The sequence below is a fragment of the Cololabis saira genome, chromosome 5 (genome assembly GCF_033807715.1).
Source record: "Cololabis saira isolate AMF1-May2022 chromosome 5, fColSai1.1, whole genome shotgun sequence".
In the NCBI taxonomy this organism is placed as follows: Eukaryota; Metazoa; Chordata; class Actinopteri; order Beloniformes; family Belonidae; genus Cololabis; species Cololabis saira.
In genome coordinates this window covers 17,379,009-17,394,001 of record NC_084591.1, presented here as the reverse complement: position 1 = coordinate 17,394,001, position 14,993 = coordinate 17,379,009, and the positions used below count along the sequence as shown (strand labels likewise).

At 39.9% G+C, this 14,993-nt stretch overlaps 2 protein-coding genes across 2 annotated transcripts in view; both read right to left on the bottom strand.

Moving 5' to 3' along the window:
• Window positions 1-272: 272 nt before the first annotated feature.
• Window positions 273-3,050, bottom strand: LOC133444857 (MANSC domain-containing protein 4-like). Its single transcript, XM_061722755.1, has 3 exons — window positions 2,690-3,050; window positions 1,990-2,118; window positions 273-1,086 (listed from the first exon to the last, which is right to left on the bottom strand). The coding sequence occupies exons 1-3, from the start codon at window positions 3,048-3,050 to the stop codon at window positions 290-292; spliced, it is 1,287 nt and encodes a 428-aa protein (XP_061578739.1). The 3' UTR covers window positions 273-289.
• A 1,291-nt stretch (window positions 3,051-4,341) lies between these two features.
• Window positions 4,342-14,993, bottom strand: part of LOC133444856 (transcriptional enhancer factor TEF-3-like) — a gene marked incomplete at its 5' end in the record, with an annotated part of 37,417 nt that continues 26,765 nt past the window's right edge. Inside the window, 3 exons of the mRNA XM_061722754.1 lie at window positions 4,342-6,495; window positions 9,840-9,992; window positions 11,048-11,188. Of these exons, the coding sequence (XP_061578738.1) occupies window positions 6,382-6,495; window positions 9,840-9,992; window positions 11,048-11,188 (408 nt within the window). The remainder of the gene's footprint in view (window positions 6,496-9,839; window positions 9,993-11,047; window positions 11,189-14,993) is intronic.

Here is a 14,993-nt window from a genome sequence, read left to right as displayed (position 1 = left end):
AGCAGATAATTAGATCAAAACGCGTCGAGGACATGGTGTTGGTTCAGTATCATTCCTACGTCTACTTCAACACGAAACTGGGGAGATCGGGGCTCAAACCAGTAAGTTTCCGATTGAAAGACGACCATTTTGCCTCCTGAGTTACATTCCTCATCAAGTCTAAAGTCATCCAGTATGTGAAAATCTTACGAGGATATTTCTGGTTTGTCTCATCAATCATTAATAAAAACGACGCGAAAGTCTAGACGGATGTCATTTCTATCACGTTTTTCTTCCTTCCTCCTGATTTTCAGCAGTTCTCTCTGACCAGCACGTACTTGATCAAACGCATGGAGCCGGATTTCCCCCGGCATGACGTACGGTAGCGGCCCATCCTCTTCCTCTGACCCCTCCAGCTCACCAGCAGCATGACCAAGCAGCAGCAGCTCAGCAGCACTGTGGCACAGATGGCCACTGCCACCAGTAAGGTGTGGGCCGCCATGTGCCAGCCGGGTCCGAACGCGGCTACGGCGTCCTCTCCGCCGACCTTCTGGCCATCGCCGCCAACCTGCGTGTTGTTGGCATCCTGTCTGCTGCTTTGTGTGCTGTTTGTGGCAGCTGTGGGGCTGCTAGTCAGCTGAAGGTCACTGGTAGCGTGATGATGGGTGGTGATGCGTGTGGAAGGCCGTTTGCTCGTGGTGGAAAACGTGGGAGATGTTCGGGGGCCGTCATGCCTGGAGGAGGGGACAGTACTAGTAAAGCTCGGCGCAGTAGACGTGGCAGAAGCGGTCGGGGCTGTTTGTGCATGGCTCGCTGAGGACGGGGGAGCTTTTCCAGAGGAAGACGAGGCAGCTGTAGCCGCAGGAACCGTTGTGAACCGACTGCTGCTCTGCTCTGCTGTGGCGGGGCGCCCACCTCTTTCTGGAGTCGAGAGTTTAGCCGAAGGTGCAGAAGTGAGAGGCGGTACGGCAGGTGGAGGTGGATGGATGAACTGCCGCTTGTCTGAAGGCAACGGATCCGAGGCGTTGACCCGGCTGTAGTGGTGCGGTAACACACGGACATTAGATGCAAAGTATTTTCCAAACACCAACAGATCAGGATCTACACCTGCAAAAAATGAATCATAAAGAAATGATTAATTCATCTTCTGAGTGTTGTTTTCCCCCATGGAATATAGTCACGTTGCATTACTCTTAACAAAATTGTGTAGCAATGATATTTACATTCATAAAAGTAATTAACAAACTTAAAAAGATCACAGTCTTTGCTTAAAGTAATGATGAAAGAAGCTTTGTTGGAAGAGGTTTGCATATACATTACGTCATAAAGATTGACAAAACAGAACAAGAGAGACAAACAAGCTTCCCTGTGCAGATTGAAGAACCACCTTAAACATGCTACAAAAGCAAGTCAGGACAAGGAAAACAATATTCTTCAACAGGCAGGTCTGAATTTAACCCACTAGTGCATGAGTTTCAGTAACTCAGTGCCCATAAACATGCAGCATTTGAAGGTGACTGAAGGCCGGGAGGAAGCTCAGAATTTAGAGAATTTCACTGTAAGAAGTTTCATCCGAATATTAAAAACTATAGTTATTTATATTTTCAGTTATTTTTGAGAGACCCCTTGGATAAAACCTTGAGGTATACACTTGAATCTTTATTTTTTTATTTCAAATTCATGCAAAAAAAGCTGAATTATTAAGACTCTGACAAATACCTCTGATCCTAACTGTATTTAGTGTATTTTGACACAACTTTTTTTTAATGTATTTATATATTTTACATTATACAATTCCAGCTAAAGTATACTTTTGCTTATTGCATTTTATTACAATGGCAGTAAATCCACGTTTTTGATATAATAAACTATAAGTGCTGTATTTTTCTCTCAAAGAGCAGTGGTTATTATGTGTATAACTAATTGAGAAAATTGGTAGGATCTGACAGGCAGAGGGACAAAAGAACAGACATGATGAATGAAATAAATAACACATTTTAGTGAGTTCACCGTTTGAGATGTTGTAGAGGACCGTGTTGCCTCCGTGTCGCAGGATGCAGCTCTCCAGTGTCGGACAGTGGAGATGGAAGCAGTTCTCTTGAGTGTTGTCATAATGAAACATGGCCAGATTACAGGAAACTTTAAGAAAAAGAGAAAGCAATCAGAGCTAATTTATAGTCGCCGCGGTACACTACGGCGTAAGGCTCTGCGTCGATTTAACGCAGACCATAATTGAATGAATGAATGACAACACAAAACAACACAAAAAAAAAAACATTGTGCACAGCATTAACATTTCCATAAAAACCAAAAATGTGTTGAACAATGACTGAAAAGGCATAGGCTGAAGCAAAATGCTTATAAAAGCCTTAGTAGGCTACCAACTTTCTTTTTTTGGTACCGACCTCCAGAAAACCAAAAAGAGAATAGAAAAGCAAAGAAACAACAAAAGGCAAAGAAACAATAGAAAAGCAAAGAAACATTTACAGATAGTCAATTGCACTTATAAGCTTCAAAAATAGCTTTACAAACCATTTTCTTAAAAAGAAAAAAAGAATGACATGTTTTTAAATTTATGTTGGCATCATTCCAGAATGTAACTCCAGTAATGGAGACACATCTCCTTTTCATACCTTTTTTAGCTTTTTGTACTGTGAAATTGCAGACACTAAGATTATAGGGAGTTTCCTGAATTCAGGTTTAAACTCACGATTTCTCATGACGCAGCAGCTGCGGCTGCATTTCAGCGCGGAGTCCTCCAGATAAAACCTCAGGAGCTGCGCTCCTCTCCTCTGAGACTCCCCCACGTCGAGGAAAACCCCCGGGAACTGGCGGATCCAGCAGTCCTGGTAGTACGCGGTGGGCGAGCACCTGGACTCGGCGTGGCACAGCAGAGCCAGCAGCGCCAGCAAGCCCCGCGCCGCGCTCATGGCGGGGAAACACAGCCTGGCTGGAGAAGCAGGGGCAGCATCGTTGAGCTGATGAGCGAGAAAACAGAGTAGGTGCTCTGTATTTCCAGGTGGCAGTCGGTGTCCAGGTGTGTCGCAGTGGCTCACCCGGAGGAGGTGCATGGAGACCCCGCGACGCCGTGCGTCCTGGACGCGCGCCTAAATACGCAGGTGTTGGATTTCACGGGCACTTACCCTCACAAAATACCACCAAGTACTAATCACTGGAGCAAAACATCTGTATAAAAGTCTCTGAGCATAATACTATTAAACTGTTCCATAAAACAGAAATACCCACAACTAGTAGGGGGTGATTTCAGATGAGAGCAAGGAGTCCTTGCACTGAAAAAAATAAATCTAAGCGCATGTAAAAATATAACATACGGCATTTAAATCTGTGATATTAACAATTAAAAATGAAGTTTGTTGCTTTACATCAATACATCTAGTTTTGAACTTAATCTCAATTTGTTGAAAAAACAAGGCAACAATTTTAATCTATTGGAGATTGACCAACGTTTAGATGAAACCTGCTTTATTTGTTTAAGTAGAATACCACAGTAAAAAATATCTTTCTTGATCTACTTTAAAAAAAATTAAAGCAACTTTTTCGCACGAGATTTTTATGTAGATCAAGAAAGACTAGTCTTTGTATAAACTACTTAATTTTTAGTATGTACAAAATTAATTTGCAAGTAAAGTCAACTTAATTTTGATATATAAAGTAAACTTAACACAATTAAGTTGACTGTACTTGCAAAATGTATTATTTACAAACAAAAAAATTAAGTAGTTTATACAAAGACTAGTCTTTCTTGATCTATATAATAATCTCATGCAAAAAGTTGTCTTATTTTTTTTAAGTAGATCAAGCACAATATTTGTATCAGTGTGGTCCCAATAAAGTGACCTAAATTTAACTGGATAACAATAAATATTTTTTCAGAATATGGCACTTTAAAGCAGCAGATTAAAATATCAGTATCAATTTCATTTGAAGTACCATTTATACTTAAAACAAATAACAGGCCAGACTTTTGAGACCTGATTGTTTTATTTGCAGCATTAATGTGCCTACATCCTCTCAAAGTGGATTGTTACAAGGAGCCATTTGCTCCTCAGTTTGGGACTTGCTGCACCTGTTTCAGCTATCGTGCTCTGCCCTCTCCATCCGGCTGCCACATTCTCAGTTTACACTTGGGAGCCAAACACTCCTGCTCAGACAGAAAACTCACGGAGAGCAGGGAACGGAGGGGAACAACTCAGCCGAAGTGGATCAACAGAGATTAACTAAAGGAATTCAACATTATATCAATAACCTGCTAAATGACCAACACTGCTAAATTGTGGTCATGAGCCCAGTGGGTTTCCTCTTTCGTATGTATGACAGGATGGAAAATTAAAACAGGATAATAATGCAGATTATTTATTTGGTGGTCATATGAACCTAATTAGTTTTGTGTAGTTTTTTCATCAACTTCATTTCTTTTGTTAATTTACATGTATTTTTGAATTTCAGGCAGGCAACAAATTCCAAGAAAGTTAGTATAATAAAGTGTTTTCCCGTTTCTAATGCTGTCCTCTTGCTCAGCCCTTAAAATACAAACTGCATACAAAAGAAGTGTTTCATGCTTTCTTTTGTTCTATTGTCCCTGAAGGCCAGTGCGTGTCTGGACAGCAGGAACGCTAGTCCAGCATTCGTATCTTCTCTTGTTCTTCACACATATCTTTAGTATGTGGGCAGATTGTGGTTTTGTTCTGTCCTGTAGAAAAATACAAGCACAGCCCTTGAAAAGATGCCATCTTGAACGCAGTCTCCCAAATACCAGAGTACTTTTCTGTTTTAATATTGTCTTCACATGTTTAATGACACTTTGCTGTGTCCACTGATACAACTTCATACCACCGAGCCTGGTTTTTGGTGTTTTTGCTAATAAAAGTCAGGATTGTCCATTTGATCGTTAATCTAGTGAACATGGTTCCTGTTAATTACAATAAACTCCAAAAAAGGTTTGGTAAATTGATTAATTTGATCACAAGACACGTTTTCAATTTCTGATGGATTAACGCGGATACCGCTAAACCCAGAGACATCAATGCCTCTTCTGGACGAGCTTAACATGAGTCTTCTTCTTTTTGCCACTTATAGCTCTTTCACACAGTAAAGTTTGAAGTATTGTCCATGCTAATGTATCAGCTATGGATAAGTGACGGTTGCTTGTGACTGTGATCTGCCATCCCTCAGCAGCTTGTTTTTGTACCCTTTATGCACTGAAAATCCACAGATATTTTGAATTGTTTCATGATTTGATGCAAAGCAGAAAGAAAGATGCAACTCTCTTCCAAGTGAACATACTTTGCTATTTCTTTTGTTTGCTTGTGTTTTGGATCTTGTGTTATCAATTAAGGAAAGCTCTAAAATCCTATTTTTTGAATTCATGATATGGAAAATGATGAGTGAAAGTATGAGGTTGTAAGACAACTTTTCTTCTGACATGTCTATTAACACTACACTGTGTGTAAATAACATAAATCCCAGACATTTGACAGTGTATGTCATTACTTTTACATTGAACTTTACAAAACCCAGCAAGCGTGAGGAGTTATGAAAGAAACACTTGTATTCTCATCTGACACTTCAGGGAAAGTTACATATACAGATAACTTTTGTAATCAGCTTACAGATCCCCTCCTGCTTCAAGTTAACAGTGTTGTTATTTATGTGCCTTATGTCGTAGTCAGACAGCTGTCAATCAAAGACGATAAGATAATCCAAGACACATTCAACAATAAACATCAAACAGTGAAAACAACAGGTCTTTAAAATCACTTAAGCCACTTATCATAACCTTGTTAAGAGGAGATGGATGTGGCACTGTACATAATTACTTAAATGCTCAAATAACGCAAAACATTGGCACAAAAAGCGATATTCAGTGGATGTGCAAAACAGGGATCCTTGGTGTGCTTATTTCATTCCAACGGTCATATTTATTTAAGTCACTAGGTGGCACTCTGAGGCAGCAAAACTCCACTGTGGAAAACGTCCCCTGCACATGAATACTTGTAAAAGGATCTAAATTAAAAACCAACTTTAGTAAAATGAGATGAAGGCAAGTGTCTTATGCAGGACTTGCTGGCCATGTTTGGCTCCTTTTGGAAAAGACACCAGTGTATCTATCAAGTTCGTCCTTTTTATCTTTTTTTCCTTCTCGCCACTTGTCACGTACAGCCTGTTTTAGCTTCCACAGTCCCAAATCCACCTCCTCCTCTTCAGCAGTAGTAGCGCTCCTGCGTGCGCCGATGCAGCCGGTGTGTGTCTATGAGCTCCCCAACGACGTGACAGATTTCAGCTTTAAGCACGTGGAGACATTAGTCTGTTGTTTGGTGGTTTTGCTCACTGGGTGTGCTACAAAGGGGTCTAGAGCTGGCAAGTTCAAACCGTGCCACCGTGTCAGTCTTTGACTAGCCTGTAAATGTGATGCTGCGCGCCGTGCTCGCTAGTGGACACCTCAAAAACGTAAGCTATGCACAGAAGCGTCTCCAGTGTGTCCCTGTTTGTCACCACCTGCAGACACAAAAACACATTTTTAAGTCAGCCAGAATGGACATGTGCACTTAAATTGTAATACTAGTGTTAAACAAGTGATGCTTTACCTTTATTCAATGCATTACAAAGAGGTTTGTAAAAAAATGCTTTTAAAATCTCCAACATTGAGACCATTGTAGTCCTAAAATGCTTGAACCGACTATTTAAGCCTTTGAAAATGTTTTTAAAATTGTATTCAGATCCAATAAAAATACAAAAGGTAACAAAGTGGATTTTGAGTGCTCGAATACAACAATAACCTTGGTCTTGAGTTATTCAATAATGAAAATCTATATACATTGTAATCTCAAATAATAGACATATGTCTGGTCAAAATGTCATTTTATTCTACACACAAGGTTAATTACAATCTACAGCCCAGTGAGATAAGTTTGACAGTAACACAAGCCTCACAAAAGCACACGTCTGTAATTCACCGAGCACTGCTGAGCTACATTCAGTTCACCTCTTGTCTCAGAGGGACATTGATCCATTGTGCTCAGTCTTGCAGTATGAAACGTCTCTTCATTTCTCTGCTGTCTACACAAGTTTATGAGCTGTTCATAGTTAATATGAGCTAAATCAGCCCATTGAGACACCTAATGACATGCTGCCATGTGGTCGTCAGTGTGGGCTCATTGTCCCCTGGGTTGTTTTGCAGGAATGCAGCCATCAATGGAAAGAACACAAATTTCTTTGAACCCCGTTGTTGAAGACCACTTGGTTACTATGGTGATATACTCCAAGTCAATTCACTTTTCTCTCAGTGTCCGTTGTCTGAGGAGGACACAGCAGCTCATTCAAAAAGTTCAGCTTGCTGCAGAATGGGCATAATTGTCTGAGAGAAACCGCAAAACTGTGGTAGATGTTAGCCATCTGTTGCAGTTGCATGTAACTATTATGGATCCAGAAAGACCACAGTTTTTTCACCCTTTAACAGTGAAAAGACATTTGGAACAATAAATAAAAACTGAAATTGAAATAAAACCTGCTCCACACACATAGTTTGAACATCCAATGTAGCCCGGAAGAATGAAAAGATTAATGAAGGGCAATTTAATCTGTAAACGCTTTATAGACTGTGACTGACATTTTTGCCAGATTCATTTCAGAGATAATAACATTTTGAACAATACATTATGGAATTGGTCTTCTTTTGTCTCTTAGAGGTCACTAAAGACAGAGATTATAAAGAAACAATGGACGAAGATTTTGGTCATGTCACCCATTGGTTTCTGAAGAGCATTTTTGAGGCCCATTTTTCCCTCGTAGCCTACGGAGCGCAGCCATGTTGCTCGAGAAACCGACGGGAACACGCCTGCAGTATGTCAATCAAATGTTGCTTTGGCTACCAGCTTGTTCAGCCAGCTGATGCCAGACGAAATATCTCTGGAGCGGCCAGCAGACATTTACAGCAGAATATACCGTTTATGTTTTCAGCTGCAAAATCAAAAATGACTGTCTAGCTGCTGTTGCATTACGATTACAGTCATTGGCTGAGCCAACTGTCAATCAATCATATTAGAACTTAATTTTGAGTTGTCATGGGGGAAATCAAAATGCTTTTTAAAATCAGGCTGTAAATATGTTTATTTCTGCTCTAAAGTTGGACGTTCTAACGTGGAGGTCAATGGAGTTTGACTTGCTTTTGCAGCATGCCTCTAGTGGTTAGTCGAGGAACTGCAACAAATCTTAGTTCCCCATGAAATTCAACCTGGAAGCTAGCTGGCTGGCGCCTGATTAAAGGTAGGACGAATTTATCCAAGTGCATTGGTCTTACTTAAGGCAGAGTTGAGGATTTGGGGTAGTAATAAACACACAAGGACTTGCTTGCAGACTTCCAAAAAAGCGAACAGTGTTTAGTTCTTGGTTATGACAGTACATGAAGGTCAAATGCTTATTGGTTAAAAGTGTCCTCGAGGCAGGAAGAATGGCCAACAGAACCAATTTCATCACACGGAAGGCAAAGTAGCCTACCAAAAACCACAAAGAGGCTACCGACACTGAAGAATCTTTATAATTCTTATTTTTTTGTTTCACTCCACCACGAAGAACTTTTTCCAGTATGACTCATGTTGTTTGTTTTTTTTACACGCCACAGCAAAGTTAAACGATAAACACGGCACCAACACGAGCAAAAGCAGCTCACATTTGCGGTTGCTCCTCATACTAGTTCTAAGACGACAAAACAACATGCTTTAACAACCCGTGAAGCACCAGTGCAGAGCAGTGACAGAACCAAGTTCAAGCCTCTAACGCTAATGCTCCTGAGATGATTAATAAAGCAACATTTAAACACTCTCATTCTCTGTTAGATGAAAGCATTACTACACTCATGTATATCTGTACACTATATACATCAAGCTGCAGCTAACTCAACTTAGCAATGAGAGCGTAAAGCAGGGAAAACGGATATACAGATACAGAATTAAGCAGCAACCAGGCCCATCAGAGAAATAATAATCACTTAGTACCATTACCTTGGCGTACCTTAATAATAACAACAAAAAAAAAAAAAAAATATATATATATATATATATATATATATATATATATATATATATATATATATATATATATATATATATATATATATATATGTATATATATATATATATATATATGTATATATATATATATATATATATATATGTATATATATATATATATATATATATATGTATATATATATATATATATAGGCTCATTCTCAGGCCAATTTGTGGCTGTTTGTGGCCAACAAGTGAACGCAGCAATATACTGTGTGGTTTTATAATGTGGTGAATTTATCAGTTGATTAATGTTCATATTTAATTTTACTCTAATGTAACTGTCGACGATGACAAATGACCCTTCATCCCACCTCTGTGTATGTGTTAAACAGGTGAAAGCTCTCCTCTCTGAAAGCCCAGTCTGCTCTGATTTTGAAAAATGTTCAAGTGTAAGACCGGCCACGCTCTGTTTAAGGTCTGCAGCTGATAAGAGAAGATGGTCCTGGTCATATCTTTTAGTGAAGGAGGAAGAGGCTGCAATGCAGATATGGTGTTTTAAGGTATTTAAGGAGCAGTGTCTTCAATAGGACTCTTTGATGTGGACTGTAACTACACAGATATTACATATTTAAATACATGAGGAAAGGAAAAGCAAACATCAAAGGGTGTATTAAAGACCCAACTATACTGTATACAGTATGTAACAAGCATGCATCTATGAAATATCCAGCCAGTACACACACACACACACACACACACACACACACACACACACACACACACACACACACACACACACACACACACACAGTCCCTGATTCCAGTGTGTACCTGCAGGATGGTGAAGTTTTCCAGTACGCTGTTCATCATGTATTTCTCAGGCAGGTGTTTAAGCTTGTGGATGAAATTGATCATGTATTCACATAACGGGGATCGGTGGATCCGAAACACGTAGCGCCCATTCTCAAAGCGTGCATACTCCGTCTGGGGAGAAACACAAATCTAAGAACATATACCAAAATGAAAGAATTTAAAAACACATGAAAGAAGGTACTGTGTAATATTTCTTTTTTTTCTTTTTTAAGTCAGTAAAATGCTGCCGTACATGTTCCACTGACACACATGCTGTAATGTGAGTAATGCAATATACCTAATGCAGCATATGGCATGCCAGATTTGACAATAAACATATTTCTCGTGACAACTGTAATCAAATGATGAAGCCATTAAATATCATCATGTGACCTGCGGAGGCAGATGGCTCAGCCAGTGGATGTGTGTGTGTGTGTGTGTTTATATTGTGCAATCTATCAGCAGCGGGCGGGGCCAGGGGGACGGCTGTGTATAGTTAACAGGAAATATAGGACTTAGTCGGGCTGGAGAGATTTGTGAATCAGTTTCCTGACCCCATTTCTGTGGTTATTGACTGGAATTCATCTCTATCACTAGCTGTTGTTCACTTAAGGAGATAATAGTGGTTTTTGATGTGGTCATGACCCTCTAATGTTGAAATAGCTTTCCTCTGTTACCCAATCAATGAGGCAACATACTGTATATCATTTGTTTGTTACGCTGCTCTATCCCAAAATTAAAATGTGACCGTTTTCAGCCTGTTGTCTTCTCTCTTCAAATGTGGTGTTAACTGATCTCATAATCCTTTTAATTTATAAGCATGAGTGACAACTATAATGTAACAAAACTTCAGCTCTGTTTATTTCATAATTATAAACAAGAAAAAGCAAGAAAAGGGGTACATGAGCTGCCTTGTATGCTCAGGGGTGTCCAAAGTCAGTCCTCAAGGACTGGTGTCCTGCAGGTTTTAGATGTTTCCCTCCTTCCTCACACCCTGATACAAATGACTGTGTCATCGACATACTTGTGGATACTTTGATGATAGGTTGATGATGACCATTAATTAATCCGGTATGTTTATGCAGGGAAACGTCGAAAACCTGCAGGACACCAGCCCTCGAGGAGCTGAGTTTGACACCCCTGCTCTGGTCAGTGATTTTTGATATTCTCACATATCTGTGCCTTACCTCCACTTTCTCCACAACCTGTTTGCCAAAGGAGCAGACTTTGGTGGATGAGGTGATAATCATGTTCTCTGGGCTCTCATACTGGCTGGACACTCCGTAAAAGAAGCTGCTGTCATCTTGCAGGTTTACACTGAGGTCCGCCTTGAAGGAAGATACAGGAAACATGTCAAGATCAACTAAAAATTGATATCAGTCTGAGCAAAAAGAACCTCAGGAAACAAGTGTAAAAATACAGACATTATTGCATTCAGACGGAGCCGTGTGTCTACTCTAAAATGAGCCCATCCAGTCTTGATGAGGCCTGCTCCCTGAGCTATGACAAAATACACTAATATCAGGTGTGGCTTTTGTCTCAGGTCACTGATCTCACCAAAGGGGCTCTTGGACAGCAAACCTGAGAGAGTTTCTAGTCCGAGTCAAGAGGTATCCTGTCGATAAATGTTTTTTTTATTTGGTAAAGTACGATCAAGTCCAGCCTCAACATTCCACAAATGTTACACATCTGCATGCACGATGTGAGCATGTGCGAGAAGATGTTCTCGTGAGACGATAACACGTGATTCTGTTGATACACACTCACTGGCTCACTGGCTACCCTATTAGCTACACCTGGTATCCCTAATGAAGACTGCGCGCGCGCGCGTATGTGTGTGTGTGTGTGTGTGTGCATGCATAAACTTCCTTTATTGGGTATGCCAGGTGTGCCTAATTGACCAGTGAGCGTACAGTGATGGGCTCTGTAAGTCCGGTCCTCAAGGGCCGGTGTCCTGCATGTTACAGACATTAAAACATCACCTAGCCTAAATAAAAAGCACAATTTAAAATTTAGGCAAAAAAGAAAGAAATAAGAACAATAGATCAAATCAAATAACATTAGTGGTTAAACTATGATTAAGTTTTGAAACTCAAGTTTTGAAGTATCAAATGCAGATTTTAGGCTTTATTTACAAATGCAGCTGCAAATAGCTGTCTTCATCCTGGACTTTAATACACTGTGATTTCAGCTGATCTGAGGCTTTCTGACCTTTTAGGTAAACCTGTAAAGATGCTGTTACAATAATCAAGTCTAATAAAGATGACTGTATGAACTAGTTTTTCCAGGTCCTGCTGAGACATCAGATCTTTTAACTTTGATATATTCTTGGAGGGGACCTATTATGGCAACTAATACCTATTTTAAACAGGCCTTGAATGTCTTAAAAACAAGCTTTGGATTGTTTTTGCTAAATAAATTAGAAATTTAGCCTCTGAGCCATGTCTTTATCTTCCCATTCTCTAACCTCATTATCTATGTGGGATTCTGAGTGGGCGGGGCTATGATAATGAGGCTCTGTGCTGATTGGCTGCCTGAATGACGCGATACACCGCTACGAAAAAATGGCGGAAGCTCCGGCCGGCGGAGTTAGTTGTGGGCGTGGTTTCACGCATCGGAGGCCAACCTATGTAAATCGCTCCCGTCGTTACGTAACAACGGGAGCAAAATCTGAAGGCTCGTAGAAGCCACATCACACTGGATGGATCATCCGGGCGGCTGTACAGACACTGCAGAATTTGGTTTCTTTCCTCTTTCTCTGAGTTGGCAGGCTGAGGGGAGACCACTTTATATATGTTAAAGCAAGAGAAAACGTGTTTTTCATAATAGGTCCCCTTTAAGGTGATAGTAGGGTGACTTTGTTATTGCCTGTATTCAGACATATGTCATTAAACACTTTGCTCAGATAATCTCAGTGTCTAAAACCTGACGGGAATACATCATAGTAGTTGTTTTGGGTTAAATGGTATATGAGTTGTTGAAAAATTGCTTTTTCAATAATCTTCCTTAAAAATGGGACATTTGAGATGGGCCTGGAGTTGTTCATTTGCGTCTTGTCAAGATTGTCAGCTGTGTTTAAAGGCTCAGGAAAAACAGCTGACATTAAGGACAAATTCTTGATCTAACTCTAAGATATTTTTGAAAAAAGCTGTTGGCAGGATGTCTAAAAAGGAAGAGGAGGAGTTCAGCTGACATAAGATGTCCTCCAAGTCTTTGCTGTTAATAGGGTTGAAACTGTGTCATGGTGTTTAAACCAGTTTTCGGTGGACACGGTACATATGCCCAACCTGCTGCTGATGTGCCAACAGGGAAACACCTAAACCATGCAGGCCACCAGCCCTTGAGGACCAGACTTGAAGAGCCCTGGTAAAGTGGTGCTGTATTTACTCTTCATTAGAAGGGTTATTGCTTTGTAATGTTTTCATTTCTTCCCACCACACCTAATAAACATTTTGACATTGAGGGTAGCAAAGAAAAATATGTTACATTATTTATTTTGTCCCATTCCTCCTGTAAACATGTTTTTGATTGTACAGTAAAAAGTTGACAGGATGGTGTAGTCATTGTTGCATTTTTTGCATGGACGTTTAGTCCTAAAAAGAAAAATTGCATGGGCATCCCTGCAAGTAACAGTCTTGAAGGCGACATATACTGCTCTGCATTAATCCTGCCATCACATAACCTGACCAGCTGTCCTAATTATTTACTTTTTTGATATAAAGACTTAGTATGGTTCCTCTGGACTGCACTTTAATTACCAGGGAGCAGGGCCAACGGACACAGAAGGAACTGTCTCTGGACCGTTGGATAGGTAAACAACCAATGAAAGAAACCAAGCTTGTGACGTCAGCAGAGCAGTGACTAGTATCAATAAGCAGTACTCGAGTTGTAAAAAAGAAATCAGGGGGGATGATGGATTTTATCATATGGGGACAGATAATTTGTGCTGATTACAAATAATATAATATATTACAAATAATAGCACTGACCAAAACACCTGCAGAAATACTGCAGGAATGACATAGCAGCAGTTAAATGCAGCCTTCTGTAAGCTTTAAATATCCACTGGGCTTACATCAAATACATCAAAACACAACAATAAAAAACAGTTTTCTGAACTTATTAATATGACTCTGTCCTTCACAGGATAAGTAAAATGGATCACTGCAAAAACTCAAAATCTTAACAAGAATATTTGTCTTATTTCTAGTTAAAATGTCTCATTTTAGTAAAAAAAACTTTCATTACACTTAAAACAAGACTCATCACTGGAAAAAAAAACAACAATTTTCACCTGTTTCAAGTAGATTTTCACTTGAAATAAGTAGAAAAATCTGCCAGTGGAACAAGATTTTTTTGCTTGTAATAAGAAGATAAGATCTACTTATTTCAAGTGAAAATTTACTTGAAACAGGTGAAAATTATCAAATAAGTTATTTTTCTGGTGATGACTCTAAATGTTGAAATAGCAGTAAAACCACATTCAGTGATGAAATGAAATAAGGGATGGAAAGGGGGGATGGCAGTTTTTACAGGGGGGATGATTTTGACAGTTTTTATTTCAGGGGGGATGCCATCCCCCCTCATCCCCCCTCAACTCCAGTACTGTCAATAAGAGACACCTGAAAAGGGGAGCAGTTGGGTAAGAATGCTGTGAATAACAGTTAGCTTTCGTTGTGAAATAGTTTTGATCCAACGTGCGCTATAAGTAATTCTTATTTGTTTTGAAAAGTGGTTCTTAGACACCCCTGTATGAGTTGTCACATAAAGCCCACCTCTGCCCCGTTGTGATTGGTCCGGTATGTTCTGTACCGGTGGAAAAGTTGCGAATGGGTGAGGTACCAGAACCGTTTCAATAGAGAATTTTCACAAAGTGAATAAGAATGCCTGGCCAGACTAGCCATATCCATTATGAACTGTAAATTATCATTGTAAAAGGCATTGACCCAACCTCATACCATCACAGAGCTTACTGACTCATCAGCCCACAGTACAGTCCTGTGTGATGGTTCACCCCAGATACCTCTAAGCCCAGAGCTGTTAGTGGCACCTACGGATAAGATCAACATTTTCACAAATCGATCCCCTGCCCATGTGTTTTTAACAACTAATGGTGAATGACAGTTCTTGACA

Coding starts and splice junctions, on each gene's coding strand:
- LOC133444857 (XM_061722755.1), bottom strand. CDS start 3,050: ATGCACCTCCTCCGGGTGAGCCACTGCGACACACCTGGACACCGACTG. Junction 2,119..2,689: donor CTGCTGCGTCATGAGAAATC/GTGAGTTTAAAC, acceptor TTTTTCTTAAAG/TTTCCTGTAATCTGGCCATG. Junction 1,087..1,989: donor CCTCTACAACATCTCAAACG/GTGAACTCACTA, acceptor CATTTTTTGCAG/GTGTAGATCCTGATCTGTTG.